Source organism: Pan troglodytes, chromosome 21 (genome assembly GCF_028858775.2).
Source record: "Pan troglodytes isolate AG18354 chromosome 21, NHGRI_mPanTro3-v2.0_pri, whole genome shotgun sequence".
NCBI lineage: Eukaryota > Metazoa > Chordata > Mammalia > Primates > Hominidae > Pan > Pan troglodytes.
This window is the reverse complement of record NC_072419.2, coordinates 66,393,131-66,418,771: the sequence shown is the minus strand read 5'-3', so window position 1 is coordinate 66,418,771 and position 25,641 is coordinate 66,393,131. Positions and strand designations below refer to the sequence as shown.

Below are 25,641 nucleotides of genomic sequence, written 5' to 3'. Positions count from 1 at the left end.
GTGGACATGGATTGTAGGGGGGACACTGTTCGACCCAGTAGAGTGGTGAGGAGCCTATCAGTGCACATATGGTCTCAGCTTGCATTAATTTCTCTCAGGATCCTTCCCCATCTGCCATCCGGTCAGGCACACTTCCCTGTGCTGATGTTTCCTTGCCATGCACAGCTCCACCAGAGAATCAACCGGCTTCGTGCAACTTCCTGCTGACTTCATCTCCAGCCTCATTTGTCATGAAACATGGGTTCCAGGAAAGCCCAGTACTGCTATGCACAGAGGCCGATACTGGGCAGGTGGGGGCAGAGGCATCTCTCCCAACCCGGAGGAGGTGCTCCCTGTTCTGCATTCAGAACACTCCTTAGGCACGGAAGTCATTGTCACTTGGTGCCATGTCCATAGGCTACTGAAAAGCATCACCCAAACACATCTGCACTTTAGGACCCACTATCAGAGTGACATAACTCACGCTTCGAAGTCAGGCTGACCTGTGTCTAGTTGAGCAGTCTGGGTCTCAACTGGGTCAAGTGGGGATTAGACCATGTGAAAAATTTGCCAGCCAACCCTGGAGAGCCCCCACCTTCACTGTGTCTGCTTCTGCCTTTAATACTTTCTTCTCTGCACTGCGGTCTGGCCTGGGCTACCTGGCCCCCAGCACAGCCTCCTTGTTCCAGTGAGTGGCCATGCTTCTCCTGCTCCTTCTTGCCTGCTGAGCACCAGGTCACGTAGTTGACTGTGCCCTTGGCTCACTCTCTCTCCTTGCACTGGGTCTGAGGGCTTCTCTTCCTCTGCCCCATGCCTGTTCCTGGAGTTCCTTGGCGGTCTGTCCTCACTGTGCAGATGCTCCAGAGAGACTGAGCCTCCCCCACAGCTACCACCCGCTACACACAGGCACAGACTACCAGGGTATGAGCTCAGCTTGCACTCACTTCTCTCAGGAGCCCTCCCCATCTGCCACCCAGTTAGGCACACTTCCCTGTGCTGCTTCCTCACCACGCACGGCCCCACCAGAGAATCAACCTGCTTCATGCAACTTCCCGTGACTTCATTTCCAGCCCCAATAGATGGCAACCATTTTAAGGACAAGTGTGGTTCTTGTCCTAGCACAGTGCCTGGTGCACAGCGGGGACTCCAAGTGACTGCTGCATATCATTCATTCACTTCTTTATTCAAAAAATATTTAGAGAGCCTCTACCAGGAATCAGGCACTGTATGAAGCACTAGGAATTCAAATGAACAAAACAACTACCCACACCATCCCCTGGCTCCACTGGCATTACATTCAAGGAGGGGAGATGGACAATTAATAAAAAACATAAAAATCCATCACGTGTTGTCAAGAGTTGTGAAGCAAGCACCAGCCAGGGAGGGAAGATGACAGGAGAGGGGGCCCTGCTGGACGCCATGATGAGAGGAGGTGAGCAGGCTGCACTCTGGCATCAGCTGGGGAGGGAGCAGTGTGTGGTTATTTGGGGACGGGCACTCCAGGTGGAGGGAAAGGCCACTGTGCTGCTGCTGATGCTGCCGGAGCGAGGCTGAGATCAAGAGATGGGGTCAACCCAGGTCAGCAAGGGAAAGGACAGCCCATTTCTGCAACGCCCACCTGCGGCCATGATCTGGGCCTTTGCCTTCCAACCTACCCAGCCCAGCTGTTAAATGAAGAGTCTGAAGCCCAGCTTTTAGCAATGAAGCTTTGACCATTCAAATGAGCCAGATCCTAAGGGTAGGAGTGGGTGGGGAGGCTGGGTCCAAGGCCTCAGCTGCAGCCCACCCGGACCTCCAAAACCACAGCAGTTCCAGGGTTGAAGTCAGCTAAGAACTCATTGAAATCTGCAAGCAGAGAAGAGGGGACCCTGAGAAGGAATTTCAAACTCCACAAAGCAGATTAAAGCCAAAGTGACTCTGTGGCCCATGGCGCGTGTTCTACATTCACAAGAAGGAAAATTCAGGAAATGGAGCAAGAAGAGTGGAAAAGCTCCTCGCTGCCCAGCCTCAAGATGCAATAAATTGCTTATTTAAAATGCCTGTTTTCAGGCAGGTAAGGGGTTTTTGTCCTACAACTGTCATCAGTATAAATTAGTGGCTTCTCTCAACAGGGCTTATTTACTTAGCAAGTAAATTGGGTTAGATCATTGCTAAATTTTGCCATTTGGCACATATGATATTTATGCACTTAATAGCTTCATTAAGGAGGTTTCTGGGAGTCTATTACTGAGCAAGTCTATAGATCACTGGGCAATAAATTCAGAGAACGTTCCTTAGCATTCATCTAATTTGGCCATAGTTTTAATTAAGTGTTTCAGCTAATGATTTCCATTTATGTTTAATAAAATTTATTGCATAAAAATAAGTTTTCAGACCCCAATTTAATTCAAGTTCTTCTAGCTGATGTGGCTGCCCCCAGCAGGGTGCAGTGTGTGTTAATGGGTGGCCATTTCCATTTGGAGGTTTCCACTGGGCTCTGAGTCACTAGTCAAGGACACGCAAAAAGGGTCCAGCTTCCTAGGATTACCTTAAAAATCATTTGCATGGAAAAAACAATGTCATAAAGTGACCCTTCACTGGGTGATACACAGAACGAGATCAACTGTAGACAGCTACAAATAAAGGTTGCTTTTGGAAATGGTTCCAAAAATGCAGGTATGCATCCCAAATGCCACAGAGCTTGCCTCGGATTATCTGGCACTGTCTTCTTACTCTAAAAGCAAGCAGTCCATCTCCTGACAGCGCCCACTCTTCAAGTGCATGGGCCCATTAAAGGCAATTGTGCATTGCTCACTCCATGTGCAGACCTCATGGGCCCTGCTCTATGCACACTCCCTCCCTCAGAACCAGACCTCTGGGGCCTCAGGCTGCCCGGTGCTCATGGCCGACAGCCATAGCCAGGTTCCTATCACACACCCCTACCAGCCCATCCCCGGGACTGCTCAAGATCGTCAAGGTCATGCCCCCTCCCCAGGGCAACCCACATCCAATGACTGACACATGTTGGGGTGCAGGCACCCTACCCTGTGGCCCCAGCTCAGAACAGCTCCGGGCAGCCGTCCCTGCTCCACGACACAACCCCAACCCTGGGGGCAGCCGAGGCCTTCCTTCGCCCAACCTCACTGCCTCCACTTCCCTGGCAGTGTGACCCTGAGAACAGCCCCATAAACCCTGTCACAGTTGGCCTCACAGGGATGCCCTCTGGCCTCTACCCCTCCTCAGCACCCTCACTGAGGCAGAGGGTGGTACCTTGCCCCCACGGGCACACACAAGGCTGTTCATCACAGCACTTCTTTGTGAAAATCATAAATCAACCTAGAGACCCATCGAGGCTGTATAAAATGAGCAATATTTCCACAGCACAAACTCTCCTGCAGGTCTGCACGGAATTACCGGAAAATTCACAAAGCTATGTTGAGGGGGGCAAGAGAGGGCCAACAATGAGGCCTTTTAGGTCAAAACAAAACCACTTGATAGATGTTCTGTGGGACTCTAGCTGGCTATATCTATAATACAAACACATGGAAACATTCTGGAAGGAGACAAAGAACTGATGGAGATGGTCACCTCAGAAGGGGTGAGGCCTGAGAAGGGATCACAGAGAACAGGAGGGGGGAGACGTTTGATCAAAAGGGACTTTGCCTTCATCTGGAATGTTCCATTTCCTTTTTTTTTTTTTTTTTTTTACAAAAGAGTGTATTCATGTATTGATAACTAAATTAAATGTTAATCACTTTTTTGGAATGTGAGCCATAATATACTTAGGTTGGTGCAAAAGTAATTGTGGTTGTTGTCATTGAAAATAATGGCCAAAACCGTAATTACTTTTGCACCAACCTCATAATTTTCTCCGAAATGTATGGATCGGATCACTTATGAGGATGAAAAGGAAAGAAGCACGTCAGAAATACTTAGATGTCATTAAGTGTCTGCTGTGTTCCTCAATTACACGAAAATAATTGGGTTACTTGTAAAAAAGAAAGCAAACTATGAAAATATGTCTAATCCATGACACCAAGCTGTTACCAATTTACAAAAATCTTCAAAGAGCATTTCCCAAAACCTTGGGATTTTCTTATTGGAAATTCTCCATGACACTGGTGGTTGTTAAGAGATGAATCAAGTTGAAACCCATCAATGCAGTTTCCTGATTCTTGAAGCTGGGTTCTTTTCTTTTACAGTCATACATCCCCTAACGACTGGGATACCTTCTGAGAAATGCATCCTTAGGCCGTTTCCTCCTGTGGGAGCCTCATAGAGAGAACTGAACAAACCTGGAGGTTACAGCCTGCTACGCACCTGAGCTATGTGGGCAGCCCCTTGCTCCTGGGCTGTAAACCTGCACAGCCTGTGACTATACTGAGTGCTGTACAGCAGGACTGTACTGAGTACTGTAAGCAACTGTAACACAACAGTATTTGTGTATCTAAACATAGAAAAGGTACAGTAAACATATGGTATAAAAGATAGAAAATGGCCCACCTGTATAGGGCACTTACTATGAACGGAGCTTGCAGGACTGGAAGTTGCTCTGGGTGAGTCAGTGAGTGAGTGGTGAGCGAATGTGAAAGCCCAGGACATCACTGTTCACTGTGTATACTCTATAAACACTGTACACCTAGGTTTTACTGAATCCATTTAAATTCATTTTTCTTTCTTCAGGCCAGGCACGGTGGCGCACACCTGTAATCCCAGCACTTTGGGAGGCAGAGGTAGGCAGATCACTTGAGTTTAGGAATTTGAGACCAGCCCGGCCAACATAGTGAAACCCCATCTCTAATAAAACTACAAAAATTAGCCAGGTGTGGTGTCACACTCCTGTAATCCCAGCTACTTGGGAAGCTGAGGCACGAGAATTGCTTGAACCCAGGAGGCAGAGGTTGCAGTGAGCCAAGATTGTGCCACTGCACTCCAGCCCGGGCAACAGAGACTCTCTTTCAAAAAAAGAAAAAATTTTTTCTTCAATAAAAAATTAACATTAGCTTACTGTAAATGTTTTACTTTATAAACTTTTTATTTTTTTAACTTTTTGTAATAACACCTTAAAACACATTTTAACTGTATAAAAATAATTTCCTTACATCCTTATTCTATAAGCTTTCTTCTGTAAAAGACAGGGTTGGTTTTGTTTTCGCTCTTAGTTCGTTAAAAACTAAGGCACAAACACACATATTAGCCTAGGCCTGCACAGGGTCAGGATCATCAATGTCACCGCCTTCCACCCCACACCTTGTCCCACTGGACGGTCATCAGAGGCTAAACAGGCTTGGAGCTGTCATCTCCCATGGGAACAATGCCTTCTTCTAGAAATTCTCCCCAAAATACCTGCCTGAGGTTGTTTTACAGTTAAATTGGTTTTTTTTAATAAGTAGAAGGAATATACTCTAAATTAATGATTAAAACTATAGTATAGTAAACATATAAACCAGTAACACAGTCATTTATTATCTAGTATTACGTACTATACACAATTGTATGTGCTGGACTTTTCTCCAACTGGCAGTGCAGTAGGTTTAAACCAGCTCACCACAAACACGTGAGGAATGTGCTGTGCTATGATGTTACGGCAGCTTCCATGTCACTAGGCGATAGACATTTTTCAGCTCCATTATAATCCTATGGGACAACTGTGGTATACAGGGTCTGTCAATGACTCAAACATCACTGTGCAGCACTTGACTGTAATTCATGGTCACTTTTTATTACCGATACAATTGAGGCAACTTATGTTGAAGAATATCACCATGTCCATAAACTTGGTGCAAGGTTGGGATTTTCATAGCATAAGTGAGGCAGACATCATAAATCAGAGAAGAGCACAACCGAAACATCCTTGGAGGCCACCTCACCCAACCCTGCCATTTAATGTAGAGGGAAAAGAACTAAAAGGACTAGAGAGGGCAAGTGACAAAACCACTCAAGGAGAAACTCCATCTGAATCATGTTAGCACAGACCATTGCAGAGGACATTCACATTTTCCCAGCTCAGCTATCTTCCCCTTTTTCTAGAAACAGCCCCATTGTCATCTAGCAACTAGGCTGTGCGATTTGTGGGTCCTGGTGCAAAATGAAAATGTGGGGCCCCTTGTTCAACAACTATTAAGAATTTCTAAGATGGTGACAGCAGAAAATTAAACTAAGAACAGGGCCCTTCTGAGAACAGGGACCCCATGCAGCCACCCAGGCCACACACTCAAGAAGTCGGGCCAGTCTCCCCATCTCCTCCACAAGGTGTGAACAGAGGCGACATCCATCCCTAAATGCAAGCTCATGTGACCCTGAGCTCACCCAACCCCTACGTTGCAATTCTCAGCCATATTGATTGGTTCAATGGTGAGCATGTGACCCAAAGACGTCCAATCAGAGTGACTCCCAGGGCTTGTGCCAGGAGTGCTGGGAAGCTGTATTCTCCTCATGTGGACCTTGGAGCCTGTGGCCCAGCTTCTGCTGGCAGCCTTCCTGTGACCGTGAGGAAAGAACTTGCCTGGAAGGAATACACACACAGCACGCAGAAAAGCTAAGCAGGGAGCCAGAGAGAACCAGGCTCTGATCGCATCCTTTATGCCCTTATAACAAACTTCCCCATTATGTGATCCAATACAATTTTGTTTGTTTAAACTGGTTTGATTTAGATTTTCTGCCACTTCCACTGAAAAGCATCCTCCCTGGTAGAAGTTTCCACAGATCATTAAAAGTGTACATTTTGCCCAAGTTTGTGTGGATGGCAGTTTGGCGATGTCAATTAATACTTAAAATGTTTGTGCCATTTGCCCATGAATTATATTTCCAGGAAGAAATTTACCCTGCAGAATCCCTCACTCAATTATGCAAAAACTTTTTTAATGGTCTTGGCAGCACGGTTTATAATAATGAAAAATTGGAAACAACCATATCTCCATCAACAGAGGACTGGTTAAGTAAACAATGGTCATTTCATTGTCCTGAGTAACAGAGAAAACTTAAAAAGAATGAGGTTGGTAGGTACTCCCATAGGAAGGAACCCATGATTCGTTGATTAGTTTAAAAAGCAAGCTGTACAAGAATGTTATAGTTTGATCTCATTTTGTCAAATACGTTAACAACCTGCTGCTAGCATAGATCTATGGTGAAAATGTTGCTGGAGGATTGCGGGGATTATTGGAGGGGCTTTCAGTTTTACAGGATACATAAAAATTCAAATGCTGCAGAACTCGAATAAGGATGTATTGGTTTTACACTGGGAAAAAAAGGTATTTTAAATTCCAAAATGCATAATTTGTCTTGAGGTATTTGGCCATAAGTAACTCTGTGACACCAGCATTAAATAAAACACGATGAGACTCATGCCTGCTGCTGCCAGTGGTTCCTGAAGGTTTGAGAATGTGCGCGATGGGCATTCCAGGCACCCTGGGTTCCCTGTCGTCAATGATGTTAACAGGCTCAGAGTGGTTGATTTTCTGCCTCAGGTCCCCTGGTGAGCGGAGGTATCACTTTTCCTGTCCATTTTCATATGATCACCGTAACATGTCTTTTTTTTTTTTTTTTTTTTTTGAGATGGAGTCTCCCTTTGTCACCCAGGCTGGAGTGCAGTGGCACGATCTCAGCTCACTGCAACCTCCACTTCGTGGGTTCAAGCAATTCTGCCTCAGCCTCCTGAGTAGCTGGGATTACAGATGTGCCACCACACCCAGCTAATTTTCGTATTTTTAGTAGAGACAGGGTTTCACAACGTTAGACAGGCTGGTCTCAAACTCCTGACCTAAAGTGATCCGCCCACCTCGGCCTCCCACAGTGCTGGGATTACAGGCATGAGCCACTATGCCCAGCCTCATAACATGTCTTGAGTGTTCCCTTTAACTGAAAGTTGAATGTTTAAAAGACATGGTGAGTTGGCTAAGCACAGTGGCTCAGGCTTGTAGTCCCAAAACTGTGGGAGAGCAAGGCAGGAGGACTGCTAGAAGCCAGGAGTTTAACACTACCTTGGACAACATACAGAGACACTGTTTCTACAAAAAATTTAAAAATCAACCAAGGGTGCTGGCATGCACCTGTAGACCCAACTACTTGGGAGGCTGAGGTGGGAGGATCACTTGAATCTAGGAGGTTGAGGTTACAGTCAGTTATGATCATGCCACTGTACTCCAGCCAGGGCAACAGAGCAAGACTCTCTCTCAAAAAAAAATGACATTGTGGGTAGCTCCTACATTACTGAGATCTCAAGCCGTCATTTCTCAGTGATGAAATAAATGTTTATTGAGCAGCTATTATGTGCCAAGCACTGAGGAAGCAGCACTGGCAGGTTTAGCCCCATGGCTCTGTCTTCCTGGAGCCCTGTAGGGAAGACAGATATGAGGAGTGGTGGAGAGAAAGATGCAGAGGGTTGTGGCCATGTGTCGGAGGCTAAATGCAGCTTCTGAAACCAGAGGCTTCTGAAAAGAGAGCAGTTTCCGAAGAAGCCTTAGATGAAGTGAGAGTCATCAAAGATAGACATGCATGAAGGCCCTGGGCAAGGAAGGCAACAAAAGGAAATCCAGTCTGTCTGGAACACAAAGAGTTAGGGAGAGAGACATGAGTGTGGAGGAGGAGGCACCTTGGGTTGGGCTTTACAAACCATGTTTAAAATGATGTCATTCCTCTTACGCAGGAGGCCGAGGCAAGGAAATCACTTGAACCCAGGAGGTGGAAGTTGCAGTGAGCAGAGATCACCCCACTGCACTCCAGCCTGGGCAACAGAGAGAGACTTCATCACCAAAAAAAAAAAAAAAGAAAAAAAAGTTGTCATTTCTCTTGAGGAAAACTTAAAGTCCCAGGGAGTTTTAAGCCCCAAGGAGCTTGTGATCACATTTGCACAACAAAGGAAATCGTCTGTTGTGCAAATATTGCCGGTGAGTGGTAGAGATCTTGAAAAATCCCCAGGCAGAGGGTAGACGCTGCAGTGGCATTCTGGAGGTGGGAGTGGGTAAAGCAATCAGAGTCCTTCAGGGCCAAAGGGAGAATCAGCCTGGCTGAGCTGGGGCCTGGTTTGGGTTGGTGAGGAGTCTGGCATGGGGAGCCCATCTGACATGGTTTGGATGTGAGTCCTTTCCAAATCTCATGTTGAAATGTGATCCCCAATGTTGGCGGTGGGGCCTGGTGGGAGGTGTTTGGGTCATGAAAGCAGCTCCCTCATGAATGGCTTGGTGACCTCCCCACGGTAATGAATGAATTCTCACTGTTAGTTCGCGTGAGTGAGAGCTGTTTGTTTCAGGGAGCCTGGCACCTCCTTCTCTCTCTCCTGCTCTCCCTCTCACGTGGGACACACCTGCTCCCCTTTTCCTTTCACCATGATTGTAAACTTCCTGAGGCCTCACCAGAAGCAAATGTCGGTGCCATGCTTCCTGTACAGCCTGCAGAACTGTGAGCCAAATAAACCTCTTCTCTTTATAAATTACCCCGCCTCAGGTTTGCCTTTATAGCAGTGAAAACCAGACTAACACAGCATCTCAGCCCAGCTCCCCCTTCAGTGCCATACTCCAAGGCGGACCATGTGTCATCATGCCCTCACCACTTCCCAGCTGTTTGCTGTGCACTAAGGACCACACCAAGCCCTTCCTGTCACTTTCACAACACCCAGCACTGTGTGGTTCTCATCTGAGGTGTGACAAACTGGACATGGTGCCCAAAGTGGCTCCACCAGTGAGGGGCAGCAGGACAGACTGGATGCAGGACCTGCTACAGAACTTGCCATCCCAGAGCAGAATGAAAATGTGGGTCCTTGTTGAAAAGGTGCTGAGCATCTCAGGTCAGAACTGCAGAGAATTCAGTGGAGTGCAGGGCCCTTCTGAGCGCAGGGCTGTGCAACCCACCCGGACTAGACCAATGTGTCCAGCTCCCGGTTCAGGGTCAGTGCTGACCATGGGTGGATTCTGCAACCATATGGGTTACTTGATGAGCACTAACTCACACCGGCTGTCAGACAGAGGAATGGTGAGAGTACAACGTGCCTGCTACGGTGGCTCACACACATTTTTTCCCAGCATATTAATGGTTTGAAGCAATCGGGGGTAAGCTTTCTGCCACTTGAAAAGCAAACCTTAGTGATTTAGAAAATGCTTTCAATCCATCGAAATACCTTCCTTTAATGCAAGCAGTGGCTGGTTTAGTGGCTTGAAGAGCCACTCCACTCTGCTAGTTAAGCCACCTGCAGCATCTGTGAGTGAACATGAAGAGGCCACAGCTTGTTTCTCCCTGCTTTAAAACAATGATGAGTACATGAAGGCACACCATGGATGCAATTTGCTTTTTATTTTCATTTTTCAAATGATCTCTATGCAAAGTGAATACGCTCCAGGACCTACAACTTCAAGAAGGAAGCCCAGGCTGCATGTTTTATGGTTGGAAAAAATGATGCTACTACCCCGGAGGCCTCCCCACCTCCTCAAGCTGGGTCCCAGCTCCCTTTCTATGCCCCCCAGCTGGCCCCTGCTTCTCCTGGGACAGGCTCTTAAACCTCTTTACGCCTCTGCTTCCTCATGAGAAAATCAGGACACTCGCCCCTACTCCACAGAATTCCAGGGCGATGAGTACCTGGTGCCGGGCCTACTCTAGGCTCTCAGTATGTGTCCAGGTTCCTCACTGGGGGTCCCATGTGTGCAGTGATTTATATAACGGCCCTCCTCTGAGCTCTGCCCTGGCAGAAACCCACCACGTGTGCCACTGCGTTCTTGAAATGGGACTTATCCCAACTAAGATCGACTTTAAGTGTAAAATCCACATCAGATTTCTAAGAGTTTGTTTACAAAAAAAGCAAAATAACTCATTTATATTCTTAAATTGATGACATGTTGAAATGATAATATTTTGGACATATCGGGTTACATAAATATTAATGAAACTAGCATTACTGGTTTCATTCTATTTTTTTTAATATGGCTACTAGAAAACATCAACTTAAGCACATAACTCATTTTATATTTCTTTTGGACAGGGGAGGTGTAGACCAGGGGCCAGCAAACTTTTTCTGTAAAGGACCAGAGAGTAATTGTTTCTGGCTTTGTGGGCCAGATGATCGCTGTCAGACCTGCTAAACTCTGCCACTGCAGCCTGAAAGCTGCCACAGAGACTATATAAGCAAGTGGGTGTGGCCGTGTGCCAATAAAACTTTATTTACAGTATCAGGCGGTGGGCCAGATTTGGCCTGCAAGCTGGAGTTTGCACTTTGAGCCCCATGAGGGCAGCAGGGACTCGCTTCCTCACTGCTCTCCTCTGCACCTCAGAGGACCCAGCACAGAGTAAGTGTTCTGTAAATATCTGATGACTCAGCAGATGAAGTTTGTCTAAATCTGGTAAAAAGTATTATTGTTTAATTGAGAAAGGGATAGACTCTGTATTAAAAGGATAAATGTTGCCCTGTGTGACAGCAAATATATGATTTACAGGGTCAGAAATGTACATCCCTGCCCTTAGCTCACTGAGCCATGACTCCAGCAGACAGAGTAATGCAGTGTGGGGAGGACAGGCCACTGTGTGCAGGCTGTGTCCACCTGTGCTTGTCAGGGGCCACCTTTCCCTTCTCAGCAGGGTCCTTGCAACCTGAGAGTGGTGTGGGATGCTTCTGTCTCCCAAGCACCCTCTCTGAGGGCCCCTGCATGGCAGCACACATAGGAGAGATGCTGTTTCTCTCCCCTACCTGCTCTCCTCCACACAGCGTGTCCTACAGCCAGGGCCTCAGGCCAACTTCAGGCCTGTAGCCTGCTACCCTGAGGGTCTCCAGGGGAGAAAAGACTGACAGTCCAGCCTGATTCTCTCCTCTCATCCCTGCTTGTCCTCTGTCTCCTCCTTGGAAGGGCAGGACACACAGATATACACACACAGAAAGAGAAAAAACTGTAGCTATTTAGCTCCATTTTATCTGCTTCCTCTCGACAAGCAACTCTTTATCATCTCACTCTTTCTCCCCTACTGACCCTTCAAGCAGGGCTCACAGGAGCCCCCCAGGCTCCTGCTTTCTCACCACCGCCTCTCACGTGCCCTCCCGCTTGCTCACCAGGCCACCAGGCTCAGTTCTATGGGCACCGTGCCCAAAGGACCCGGCCACACAATAGCTGCATTCCGTGGGGCTGATGCCCTGTGCAGTTATGTTAGGAGCTGGACTCCTATCCAACCTCCCCTGAGGGAGAGGATGCACACCTCTGCATTTCTCAATGAGGTCCCAGGCCCCCTCTAGCATCTGCCACCGATAAGCCCTCGGTAAATGCCTGCTTGTTTCCATCCTAATAATGAGGAACAATCATAAGTATCAGAGCGGCCATTCCCCAGAGCTTATTCGGGGCTGGGCACTGAACTGAGCCCCCCCACAGGCAACACCTCACTTACCTCTCACCGAGGAGGGAGGCGGAGTTTGCATCTGTCTTTGGAGGTGAGTGGCCTGAGACGCAGAGGTGAAGTGGCTTCTCCAGGGTCTGCTTGTAGGAGCCGGCCGTGCTGGAATGGAAACTCGGTCCGACTGACTCACAAGCCCCAGTTCTTACTTTGTTTGTAGAACTGTGAGTGTCCATGCCCACTCTCACTCTTGCAAGTTCAAGATCACCAAAACGAGTGTTTCCTGAATGCCTGAGCTTCCCGTTGAAGAAGTCCTGTGCCCACTGGCACAGATCACCATGGCTGTTCAAGACCCATTCCCATTCTCTGTGGACAGGGCTTTACTCCTCCCGGCTCTCCATTGGACTCTGCTATCTGAATCATTCTGCTCCCCTCCCCCTGCCATACATGTGCCACAAAAACCACTGCTAATTCCAAGAGTTTACTTTCAAAAGAATTTCATTTGAGTTTACAAGAAGGTAACAGAAGCCCTTTGATCTCAACAAGGCACGTCCTGTTTCATTCCATGGTTTATGAAACAATTTTAGACTAATTATTTTTGACAACTTGCAAATGTTTGTAAACTTCTTCAAGAAGGAAATGGCACAATTATGTCTTCCTCTGACATACGGAGAAGGAAGTTTCCTTTGTGCTGAATGGCTGACGTCTGTTCCCCCAGGAGAATTTGGAAGCCTTGATCTTCTGAGGTGCTCTGGTTTCTGCTGATATACAGAATGAATCAAATTGTCCTCTGAGCCAGTGTGAGTTAAATTTAACAAAGCAGGTGAAAAGCCACTGTGGTCAGAACTGTTCACTGTGGTGACATCCTTTGTCACATGGGCGTGATGGTCACGGTCAGATGCTGGCCGTATTGTGAGTCTGGATGCCAGCCCTCTCCCAGCATCTGTGCTGTTTACCTGTGTCTATGCCCATAGCTGTATAGCTGCTGATAAACAAGCCTTGCCACTAAAAAGAACCTGGGTTCTTCATCTGCTTCAGCATTAAAGAAAATCATCTCAAATCATGGCTATTTGCAATATGCCTGAGCAAGTCTGGGAGCTTGAAGAAACCCCCAGATCCTGGAAATGATAAATTAAAAACCACAGAATTGCAGCGAAGCAAAGTGAGGCCCCTGGGTTCAATACTACAGAGAAGTAGATTTGGGGTGGTCCCTCCACAGCCCAACTCACATTCTAATGCCCTTTTGATTATTGACCGTTGTTAATTCAAGTATATGCACAGCAAGCAGGTAGAAATATTGCCAAGCCAACCGATTCTTAATCCCTAGCTAATTCCTGGTCAACTAACTATATCCTTCCTTTATTAAAAAGAAAAGAAAAGAAAAGAAAAGAAAAAGGCATTCCAAATCTTTTGTTGAAAACAAATTGCCAACTGAAGAAAAGAACTTTTTCTTCCCTTGAGACCAATGAGCTGACTTTTACACTCTGGCCCAATAAAAGGAATCACTCTCTGCTTCTCTCAAATATTTTTCCAGGGCACCAACAAAGTTCTCATTATTTTCAACATAAATCTGTTTTGTAATTTTTGGATGAAAAGTTCCTTTTCACTGCTGCGACTATAAGAAGAAATTCTCAATACTCTCACCATTATGAGACAGTCACAAAAGTAGAAGCTTCGTCAAGCTGGTCCCTTTCTAGAAAGGTAATAGAGACAAACTTCAGATTTTTAATTTTTAAAATGGGACCAGTAGAAGTGGAAATGATGGGCAGATATTTCTAGCATCCCCCACTGAGGGTGCTTCCACCTAGGGAGAAACAGCGAGTGTCTCAGGGCGGGCTGATCTTTAGAAGGGAGGAAGCCCACTCACACTGGCCCAAGAAGGGGCTTAATATCAGGAATGTCAAGGAATTGAAGAAGACAAAGCGGCCAGCCTCCAGCAAGACAAGCAGGAAACAGAAGTCCCCTGGAGACGTGGCCAGCCCCACCTGAGCACCTGGGACCCTTCACACCCATTAAGGGGTGCAAGATGCAGCACCCAAAGCCCAACCCCAGCCCCGCCCCGATGCACCAATTTGGGGGCAAATGAGGGCATCTGTCATCTCTCCCTGAGTATAGACAGACATGTCCCTCCTTTCCACTTCTACTGGTCCATTTAAAAATTAAACATCTGGGTCAAATGGTATTTCTAGTTCTAGATCCCTGAGGAATATACCCAAAGGACTATAAATCATGCTGCTATAAAGACACATGCACACGTATGTTTATTGCAGCATTATTCACAATAGCAAAGACTTGGAACCAACCCAAATGTCCAACAATGATAGACTGGATTAAGAAAATGTGGCACATATACACCATGGAATACTATGCAGCCATAAAAAATGATGAGTTCATGTCCTTTGTAGGGACATGGATGAAATTGGAAATCATCATTCTCAGTAAACTATCGCAAGAACAAAAAACCAAACACCGCATATTCTCACTCATAGGTGGGAACTGAACAATGAGAACACATGGACACAGGAAGGGGAACATCACACTCTGGGGACTGTTGTGGGGTGGGGGGAGGGGGGAGGGATAGCATTGGGAGATATACCTAATGCTAGATGAGGAGTTAGTGGGTGCAGCGCACCAGCATGGCACATGTATACATATGTAACTAACCTGCACATTGTGCACATGTACCCTAAAACTTAAAGTATAATAATAATAAATAAATAAATAAATAAAAATTAAACATCTGAAGTTTGTCTTTGTTACCTTTCTAGAAAGATTCCAGCTTGGCCAAGTTTCTGCTTTTGTGATTGGCTCACAATGGTGAGTTAGTTGCATGCCAGCATCACAGCTTTGACCCATCCCCTGCACAGCACTGCACAGATCACCTGCACCATCGTTGACTCATTTCTTCTCTGTCGATCTACAAATAATAAGACCATTTAACAATTAAAAAACTATGACTTCCTTAGGGAGGGCAATTTGACAATGTCTGCCAAAATTAGAAGTTAATGTTCTCTTTTACTTAGCAACGCCACTTCCCAGATATGCTCCTATGCGTGTGGATCGATGTAAGTACAAGCTATTCCCAGCTACTCTGTTTACAGCATCAAAGACCACAGCACCTTAAGTGTCCATTAGTAGGGGATGGTTGAATGAACTGTGGTACATCCAGAAAATGGAATTCTATACAGCAGAAAAAAAGAATGAGGAAATATACAGATAGGGAACGATCACCAGGGTATACTGTTATGCCAAAAAGATACAGAAGAGTTCATAAAGTATGCTACCATTTGTGTAGAAAACTGTTGAGGGAGAACATATATTTATAACAGGTTGTATTTGCATAAACTCTTTGGAAGGATGAACAGAAGTCAGTGGTAACACAGTGTGGGTAGGAGCTGGGTGGCAGGAGACAGATGGCAGGCAGAGTTTTCAATACAAACCTTTTGATTTACATTGATTTTTGAGCTGAGTGAGTGTCCTATCTGGCCAAAAATAAACAAAGCAATTATATATTTAAAGGAAGTTAATTTTCAAATCAAAGAACATGAAAACTATATATCACTCCTATACACGGAAAACTTACACCACTTCCCTTAACTGGTGCATAACCTTAAAAATAGATGAAACAAAGATTAGCTATCCAATCATGAAAAGACAGAGGAGAAGACTGAAACTCACATTGCTAAGTGAAAGAAGCCAATCTGAAGAGGCTTTGTATTGTGTGATTCCAAATGTATGACATTTTGAAACAGGCAAAATTATGGGGACAATAAAAAGACCAGTGATTGCCAGGGACTACAAGTATGGAAGGATGAATGGCAGAGCCCAGAGGATTTTTAGGTCAGTGAGAGTGTTCTGTAGGATCTTGTAATGGGGGATATATGTGATTTTGCATTTGTCCAAACCCATAGAATGTATGACACCAAGGGTGAGCCCTAATGCAAACTATATGTCATCCATCTGTCAATGTCAGGTCATCAATTACAACAAATGTACCACCCTAGGGGGAATCTTGATAATGCGGGAGGTTGTGTGTAGGTGGGGGCAGGAGGTAAATGAGAAATCTTTGCACTTCCCACCCAATTTTACTGTGTACCTAAAACTACTCTAAAAATTAAAGTATATTTTTAAATGGATGGAACACCACTATACAGTGTTAGTAACCTCTTAGCAGAGTCACCTGCAGAAGCTCCCATCCTGAGGCCCACTCTGTTTGCATTAGGAAAGGGTGTTAAAGAGAAGCTCAAGACACCTAGCACCAGCAGAGACTTCCTATGTCGTCTTCAAAGGCCAAGCAAGAGCTGAAATGCGTGGTTTTCTCACCCTGTGATTCAATGTCATTTTATGCCATGACACCACACTTCAGGAAACATAGGCGATCAATGCTGCTAGTTCCTTTTTCTTCTCCTCTCCCCAGAGGTCAAGTTGCCTTAATGAATTGCAGTACTGACTTGCTCCTTGTGGCTTCTTGTCTTTGATGAACGCTGTAGCAGTTGGACACGGCTCTTGAGCTGGGTAACAAGCAGCTCCGTAAATGCCCAGCAATCTATTAAGTGTGTCACGGTCTGCTCCTCACTCTGCACCTCTCCAAGGTGAACAGAAGAGGTGTCAGCTCCAGTTTGTGATGGTGTCTCAAAGCTGTGACAGGTAAATAATTCTTATTTTATCTTATTTTTTGCAGATGTTAACAGGCCATGTAATCAGATGCATCAATCTGATTTTCACAGACAGCAGCCCCTGAGCCTGTCCAAGCCTCAGTCCTGGGGCTGACGATGACCAGGAGCACGGGCTGAACAAGGGAACAGAGCCCCAGAGCTCTCTGGAGCCAGAAATTATGTTTTAGTTGTGGAGATCACAGAGCACTTCAGAGAGATTCCTGCGTGGGGAGCCATCTCGGACACTGACTGCTGAGGGCTTTCTGGCAGGTGACAGCATAGGACATTTGACGAGGACATCCTTACCTCCTTTGTCATTTACCTTGTTATTCTTGATGAGCAGCTGAGTGAGCATAGACTTGGAGCTGCCCATCTTACAAATGGAATATTAAACAGAGGCACTACAGCAAGGCTGCCTGGCAAAGGGACACGTGCATGAAAAAAAACAGTGGAAGGTTGAATTATTTCTGGAATTTGATCTGCTAATTCATCAGCAGCTTAGGGAAGGCAAGGTATAACCAGAGTGCTTTGATTCTCTGTGATTGTTCCGGGCTTTGTCCCTCTCTGTGCATCTCTCTAACCCACAGGCTGGCCTTTGCGTGGAACAAGAGTGGTTGCAGGATCCAAAACCATGGGAATGCAGCACACCATCTGGAAGGAGACAGAGCTTTTCTTTCCCAGCTGCTTACCAAAGACGTGGGTGTCACTCAGATTGGACCGACTGGAGGCATCTTTCCATCCCTGAAAAAGGACTACAGCCTTAGGCTTATGAAAGCTTCTCCTGGCATTGCAGATGCCACAATTCCAAGCCCCCTCCCCCGCGCGCACGCGCACACACACACACACACACACACACACACACACACTTCACCGTGGGGAAGGGGGCAACAGCATTCGCATGGGAATTACATTTCATTATAACTGAGGTTTTATTTTAATCACCATCATTATCAGCAGCAGCTCACATCCACCCGGAGCGTCTATGCCGGCATTTTACTAGGAGCTTAGCATGGATTCCCTCACTTCACCCTCCCATCAACCGGAGAAATGATTTGCTCAAGGTCCTGTGGCCCATATGTGGCTGAGCTGCAATGGGAGTCCAGGTCCCAACTCCAGTGCCTGTTTCTCTGACTGCGGAGCTATGGCTACAGCCATGCAGAGCACAAGAGAGTCTCCACGTAGGTCAGTAGGTACATGTGACTTGGAGTGGCTCATAACAAAAACTCAACTCAAATCAGTTTCAGAGAATAAGATGGGAATGCAAGGGACTCACTGGCTCACGCAAACGAGGGCTCTTGTCCCAGTTGTGCCCAGAATCTCCAAGGAGATGCCTGGGACTCGACCTTTCTCCTTCTGTCAGTTCCTCCTTCCTAGGTGGTGGCTTCAATCTCAGGACCTTCTGTTCACAGAGAGCTCCTCACCTGCCCCCACTAGCTTAGCAACCCTGGCAGAAAGCCATTCAGCATTGCTGACTTTATCCTCATGGGACCCTGTTGGGCAAGGAGCCCAGCCTTACACCAATCACAGAGGCCAAGGGTTTAGAATATGTGAGCTTGCCTGAGCTGGGTGATGTGTGCACCACATGGACTAAGAGTGGAGAAGGGATATTCCCCTGAGATAAAACAGAGGATCACCCTCCAGAAATTGGGGAATGCGTCCCAGACAGAATAGAATCACGGATACCTGCTACGAAAGACTTTGTCTCCCTCGGGAGAGTGTGAGCCTCTTCCTATCCAGTCTGTTTCCCACAAGACAGCAAAGCCAGCAGTCTGTCTGCCACCATCACCTCTCCAGTCCACTCCCTGCCCTGGCTTGTGTCCTTCCTCTTCTCTCACCTCAGCAGATAGTCTGCAGAAAGGGTCAACTCCCAGAAAATGCATAAAACTGATGGAGTTTTCCCCACTATCTATGGACAGCATTCTTGCGCCCATTTGCCCATAGTCTTCCCATCTACCTTGTGAGCTTGTTCTCAGGGAAAGCCCTGCTATGAGTCATTCACATGTTAGTTCAATGTTTGCCAAACTTAAATCGTCTAGGGAACCCCTACATGAATCATACCCTACCCGCATATCACCAGGACCACATTGTTTACTTCATATTTTTCTTCAAATTATCTCAGCTTTCAAATGAAAATAAATACACTTAAAAATGAAACTTGCCACAAATAGAAAACAATCAAAAAAAGGAATACCATGAAAATCAATGAATATTATTATATTCTGCTGAGGTACTGCAGCTATCAACACCTCTGGGCCTCTGGTCCATTCTCCCTGTTGAGAAAGAGAAAATGGCAAGAGCCACAGAGGCGGCTGAGCCCCAGTCTGAGACATTCTCTGAGGCTCTCAGGACTGAATGGAACTGAAGAGGAAGAACGAACGTTTACTATGTGGATGGTTACTTAATGCCAAGCCTCTGAACACCTCCTGGTGGTAAGTGCCCCTCACTCACCAGAGCACCCCTGGTAAGCACCCCAGAAAAGCCATCAAGGACCTCAACCCTTCTCCTGGAATGAACAAGAACCCCCCCACGGGGAGTCATTTCTGGTCCAGGAAAAAGATGATGCCCCACACTCTTGAAAGCAAACCAATCAATACCTGCCCTGCAGTTTATGTAACACACACATCTTAGAATCCTTAATGTACACTTACATGAATCCCTTCCCTCCAATCCAGACAGCATCAGCCAAGAACCTCAATGAATTAAAACAGAGAATGGCAAGCTCTCTCGGGGGTTGTTGGCCCCACTCTCCTGTGGCTTCTTCCCAATGACCCCTGCTTATCGAAAAGCGTGAGGACACACAGAGGATGAAGGGTTGCCCCTCTGTTGTCAGAGGGAGAATGGAGGGCAAGACTCTCAGGAAATGGGGTTTCCAAGGCAACAGAGAAAATAAGCGACTTCATGTCCATGCAACAATGTCACCTGGAGCCGTCCCAGAGAGTAAGAGAATCTTATCTACTAATGTGGAGAGATGGCCAAGACAAAGCAGAGGGAGAGAAGAGCAACCGTCTGTGGTTTTATCGCAGCAAGCGATGTCTGTCTCCATACCCAGAAATGAGCATGTGCTCTCTCTATGTATAGATCAGATGACATGGAGACATTTATTAGGCAACTACAATGTGCCTTTGCTCCTCTCACCCTCAGAACTTCCTTGAGGGTCAGGCATTATGATTCCCACTTTACATCAGTGGGAATTTGGACTTGGTGAAGTTAGGTTGTTTGCCAGAGTTACAGGCACTGATTCAGGAACCTGCCGTTCTGGTGTTTACAGCCTGCACCCCTGACCATCAGAAGCCAGACTGCTCCCCGCAAGGATGCCAGCATGTGCATGAGAGAAAAGTCTGGAAAATCATACAAAAGCATCAACAGACCCTATCCTTAGGGGGCGAGATGGCAAAAAATGATCTCTTTTTTTCCTGTTACTCTACATACTTCTGTGTCATTTGAGCTTGACTTTACATTGGGCATGGATAGGTTTTGTATTAAAAGTGAACCAGGCAAGAACCCTGGGTAAGGCAGGGCTCTACCCTGTCTCTCCCAGTGAGTGTAACAATAAAAGCTGGGCAAAATTGCATGGAGCACTATTTGTGAGCTCTGAAAGTAGACAGTGGCAGGCAAATCCAGAAGAAGATCAGAATGTGAAGTGCCACTGAGTGGGCAGCAGGCTCGCCCTTCTTCTCCTTCTGGACCCCCGAGCCTGATACCAGCACAGCCTGAGACCTGGACATGGGCATCAGGACTCAGACAGAGATATCAGTGGGGAGGCCTCTGGTCTGGCATGGGGAGTGAGAAAGCAAACTCCTAGGACTCTGAGAGAGTGCAGAAATCCCCACATTTTTCTTTTTTCCATTCTCTCAGCCCCCAAGCAATAATCAGTGGCAGAAATAGGTTCCCACAAGAGCCAAAATTCTGAAGGAGGAGATGCTTCCCTTCTAGTCGTTGGAGTTTCAGAAATAGAGGAGAAAGAGTGTAGGGCTGAAAAAATATGTAATGAAATGATGGCCAAAAACTTCCCAAATTTCACAAAAGATATAAGCCTGCAAATTAAGAAGCTCAGCAAACTCCAAAGGTGATAAACCCAAAGAAATCCACACCCAGACTATTTTGTATTCAAATTGTAATCAAATATTTCACTATTTTGTAATCAAAATGGTGAAAATTAAAGTAAATAATAATAATAATCTTGAAACTGACAGGGAAATGCAATCTATTTAACCTGTAGGAGAACAATGATCTGAATGACTACAGATTTCTCATCAGAAAATATGGAGGTGAGAAGGAAATGGCACACCACCTTTGAAGTGCTGAAAGGAAAGGATGTTCAAACCAGGATTTATCCAGAGAAAATACACTTCAAGAATAAAGGCAAAATAAAGATATTTTCAGATGAAGGAAAACTAAGAGAATTTATTGCCAGCAAACATGTACTTCAAGAAGTACTAAAGGAAGTTCTTCAAAAAGAAGGAAACTTGAAGAATCAGGAATGAAGAAGCAACAGAAATGGTAACAATCTGAGTGAGTATAACAGATTGTTCTCCTCCTGAGGTTCATTTGTTTGTTTGTTTGCTTGTTTGTTGTTGCTCTGTCACCCACGCTTGAATGCAGCAGCACCGTCATGGCTCACTGCAGCCTCAACCTCCCAGGATCAAATGATCCTTCCACCTTAGCCTCCTGAGTAGCTGGGACTAGAGGTGCATGCCATCACACTGGGATAATTTTTGTATTTTTTGTAGAGATGTGGGTTTCACCATGCTGCCCAGGCTGATCTTGAACTCCTGAGCTCAAGTGATCCACTGGCTTCAGCCTCCCAAAGTGCTGGGATTACAGGCGTGAGCCATGGTGCCCAGCCCAGTTCCCCTCCTGAGTTTTAAAAAATCTGCTGGATGTTGGAAAATAACAATTATAACCTCTGATGGGTCTTCACCCTATGTAGATATCATACATAAGATAAGTATAACATACAGAACATACAGGGGGACAGTGAAGGGACCTACAACATTTTCTGAATTCTGAATACACCACTTGTTCAATAATGACTCACAAAAATTACTCAGTAAATACTTTCTACTGGAATGCACTGTGTGTTGTCCTAAGCCCCATGCTCACCAATAGGAATAGGGAGACTTTGATGAAGAGAATGGGCTTGGTCTATGAAGACTCCCCGGTCTCTCAGTGACTCAATGGCCAGATCCTACCAGGAAATAAAGCAAGGAACCTCCTGAGATAGGCCCCTTGGAGCTTGGAGGAGAACAGTTTTGCTTCCCCTAAGATATCTTCCCCTACAAGCAAACTAGGAGAGCCCAGAAGGTCACACATACTGCAGGAAGCCTGGGGCCTTTTCATATACTTCAGTCATTTTTGTTTGTTTGGCAAATTGCATTTTATTTTTGAAGACTATTGGTCAGAGAGCCTCCCCATCTCACACACAGATTGATGGATGAGCAAACTATAGAGAGATACAACACAGAGAGAGAAGAGAGAGCAAGCTTCTGTGGGTCATCATTTACTGCTCTCCTCAGCCAGTATCACTAGCATTGCCCAGTATGATCCTCAGGAGCCCTGGGACCAAACTGTTACACTCACGGCCAGAGCCTCCACCTCTCTCCCCTTGGGAATGTTATCCTCGCTGAGCTAGCAGCAGCAATAAATGATCTGATTTGTGATCTGTCCCTTTGCTCTTGGGACTGTAAATGCAGCTTTAGTATGTGATGCACAGGGCCGGGTTGTTCCCAGCCTCCCAAGTAAGCAGCTACCCAAGGCTGTAATTTCACTTTATCTCTCTCCCATTAAAAGGCAATTGAAAGTGAACCAAAGAGAATGAGGGCTGCTTGCAACTCCTGGAACCCTTGGGCAGTGCTTGCTGAAGGGCAGCTGGTGGCCCAAAGGCACCTGGTGCTAAAGGAATGGAAAAAAGGCAACTATTTGCAGAATGGCAAACTCTTAATAATAGTCACAGGAATAATCATCATAATAACTGCTGCTGCTTATGGAACACTTCTGGATGCCAGGCTCTGTGCTAGGGGCACAGGTAAATGCCTTTGTTGATATCACAAGACGAATCTGCAGTAGAAGAATCTGAGTGAGGTCCAGCAAAGGTCTCAGCTTATAAGTCAGGGAGCCAGGAGCTGAACTTGGCTCTGCCAAATTCCAAAGTGTCTGCTCAAAACTGCCATATGCTCCTCCTCTTAGAACCTGGAGGAGTTAGCAGAGTCCCTCCCTTAAATTTCTGTTTTTAAATGGCAGAAGAAGGTTCCTCTGAAATTACATTTCATCAATAAGCATTTGGTAGCCAATGAGCACTAGGACTCAAGATTCAGACCCCACCTCCAAATCACGTGTTCTTCTCAGCACTCCAAGGCTCTCCGCTCAGATTCTGCTGAAGCAGCTCCTGGGAAGTTTACCACTTAAAATGACCCACCAGGGGATGGGTGGGATTCCAGAGCCCAGGACACACAAACTGTTTTACTCACGGACAGAGCCTCCACCTCTCTCACCTTGGGAATGTTCTCCTCGCTGAGCTAGCAGCAGCAATAAATGATCTGATTTGTGATCTGTCCCTTTGCTCTTGGGACTGTAAATGCAGCTTTAGTAAGTGATGCACAGGGCTGGGCTGTTCCTAGCCTCCCAAGTAAGCAGCTACCCAAGGCTGTAATTTCACTTTATCTCTCTCCCATTAAAAGGCAATTGAAAGTGAACCGAGGAGAATGCGCAGTGGCAGAGGGGCCACACTGGAACTGCAGGCTTGACAGACAGTATTGGCATCTTTGATGAAGATTCAGCAAATGTTAGGAGAATTGCCAATATACACCCATTCTGATAAACTCAGGCCATCCTCAGGAGCAGAGGAGAATGTTTCCAAGTCAGTGAAAATCCCCAAGAAGAGGAGGAGGATGAAGGGCAGGGACTCTGCCTTCAGGGTCGATTTGCTGGGGCACCTGGCTTCTCCCTTTGTGACCTTGAGTAATTAATTAATACCTGACTGGGGCTCCGTTTTCTCATCTGTGACTTGAGGATAAAGACAGTGCCCATGTACCCTTTTAGGAGGAGCAAATTTAAAATGCACTTAAGATGCTTCACACAGTCAACGGAAATTGTTAACTGCATAGTAAACATTAGCAATACATAAGTCCATTCTTATTGATGATAACAGTGCGTGTCTTCTATCAGGCAGTGAGCACTTTCTTTTTGTTCAGTCTAGTTTTTGTGAAAACTGTCAGGCTGGTCAAGTCTAGTGGCCCTTTTTGCACCTTTTTTGCACCTTTTTGCATTTCTCCCCCTTTACTCAGATTCCAGGCCTATGACACACTGTTGTCCAGTCCCTAAGAAATGCAACCATCAATGAATTTGTTCCTTGTAAGATATGCGTGGCTAAGTGCAAGCATTTCATTTTAAAAAGGGAATCTAAGAAGAGCTGTGTGGTGGACAACGGGGCACCATGAAGCTGAGCGGGGTGGCAGCAGGAGCACTCACACTATCAAAGCTGAGCGGGGTGGCAACAGGAGCACTCACACGATCAAAGCTGAGTGGGGTGGCAACAGGAACACTCACACCATTGAAGCTGAGCGGGGTGGCAACAGGAACACTCACACCATCGAAGCTGAGCGGGGTGGCAACAGGAACACTCACACCATCGAAGCTGAGCGGGGTGGCAACAGGAGCACTCACACCATCGAAGCTGAGCGGGGTGGCAACAGGAGCACTCACACATTCCTGCCATTGTAGATTGTAGGGCTGCTGACTGGGGAAGGAAGGAGAGCCCCCCTCTCATTTTACGGGAGAGGGTGGGAGATGAGGTCCACAGAAGGAAGTGGATTGCTCAAGGTCAGTTAACAAATTAATGCGAGATGTGGGCACAGGACCAGTTTCACCTGAGGGCATCGCATGCGCTTCCCCCATCATCCCATTGCCTGGGTGACTCCTACTGTGAGGAAGTGAACAGTATCTGTTAAGACTCTTCTGCTGATACAGCGGCTCAGGCCTGTAATCCCAGCACTTTGGGAGGCTGAGGTGGGTGGATCACGAGGTCAGGAGCTCAAGACCAGTCTGGCCAACATGGTGAAACCCCGTCTCTACTAAAAATACAAAAATTAGCTGGGCATGGTGGTGTGTGCCTGTAATCCTAGCTACTCAGGAGGCTGAGGCAGGAGAATTGCTCGAACCAGGACCTGAAAGGCGGAGGTTGCAGTGAGCTGAAATTGCACCACTGCACTCCAGCCTGGGCTACAGAGCAAGACTCCATCTCAAAAAAAAAAAAAGACTCTTCTGTTACAGGTGATAAAATCCCATGCAAACTGGCTACTGGCTTCTGTTTAAAAAGCAAGTTATTGGCTTGCATATCAGCAAAGTTAGGGAGAGGAGCTCTGCCTTCAGAACCAGCTTTGCTCTGGTAGCATTGCAGGGACGCTGCTCTGCCTCAGCTCCTTGTCACCATGTCACAACATGGAAGTGGACAGAGAGAGGCAGCCCCTACTCAATTCAAGCAAAACACTCAAAACACTCAGAGCTCAGTCCCATTGCTCATGATTGGCTTCATTAACCCACATGCCCTACCCTGAGTCAGTGGCTGCAAAGAGGGCAGTGCGGGCCTTTGATTAACAGGCCTGGGTCACCTTCTGGCCATATGGAGGGTCCATGAGTCAAGGTCTGTTCAGGGAAACAGAACCCACCTAGGTCTTCCTTGCCTTCCAGCTTTTGGGTTGGTCAAGCTGGGGTGGAGAAGGCCTTTTGTTTC

General features: G+C 46.4%; 1 protein-coding gene across 5 annotated transcripts in view; it reads right to left on the bottom strand.

Annotated features, from left to right (window-relative positions):
• LOC107970072 (uncharacterized) overlaps positions 1-25,641 on the bottom strand; it is a 203,182-nt gene that overhangs the window by 176,304 nt on the left and 1,237 nt on the right. For 2 of the 5 annotated variants that reach the window (XR_010154148.1, XR_008541347.2), the window contains one exon: positions 15,019-15,175. Coding sequence is in view for 2 of the 5 variants with exons in the window: in XM_063802703.1 (XP_063658773.1) it covers positions 12,313-12,494 (182 nt within the window). In the remaining 3 variants the exon portion in view is untranslated. Of the gene's footprint in view, positions 1-12,312; positions 13,952-15,018; positions 15,176-16,581; positions 17,655-25,641 lie in introns of those variants that run through there. The other 3 variants (XM_063802703.1, XR_010154147.1, XM_063802704.1) reach the window with 3 other exon arrangements.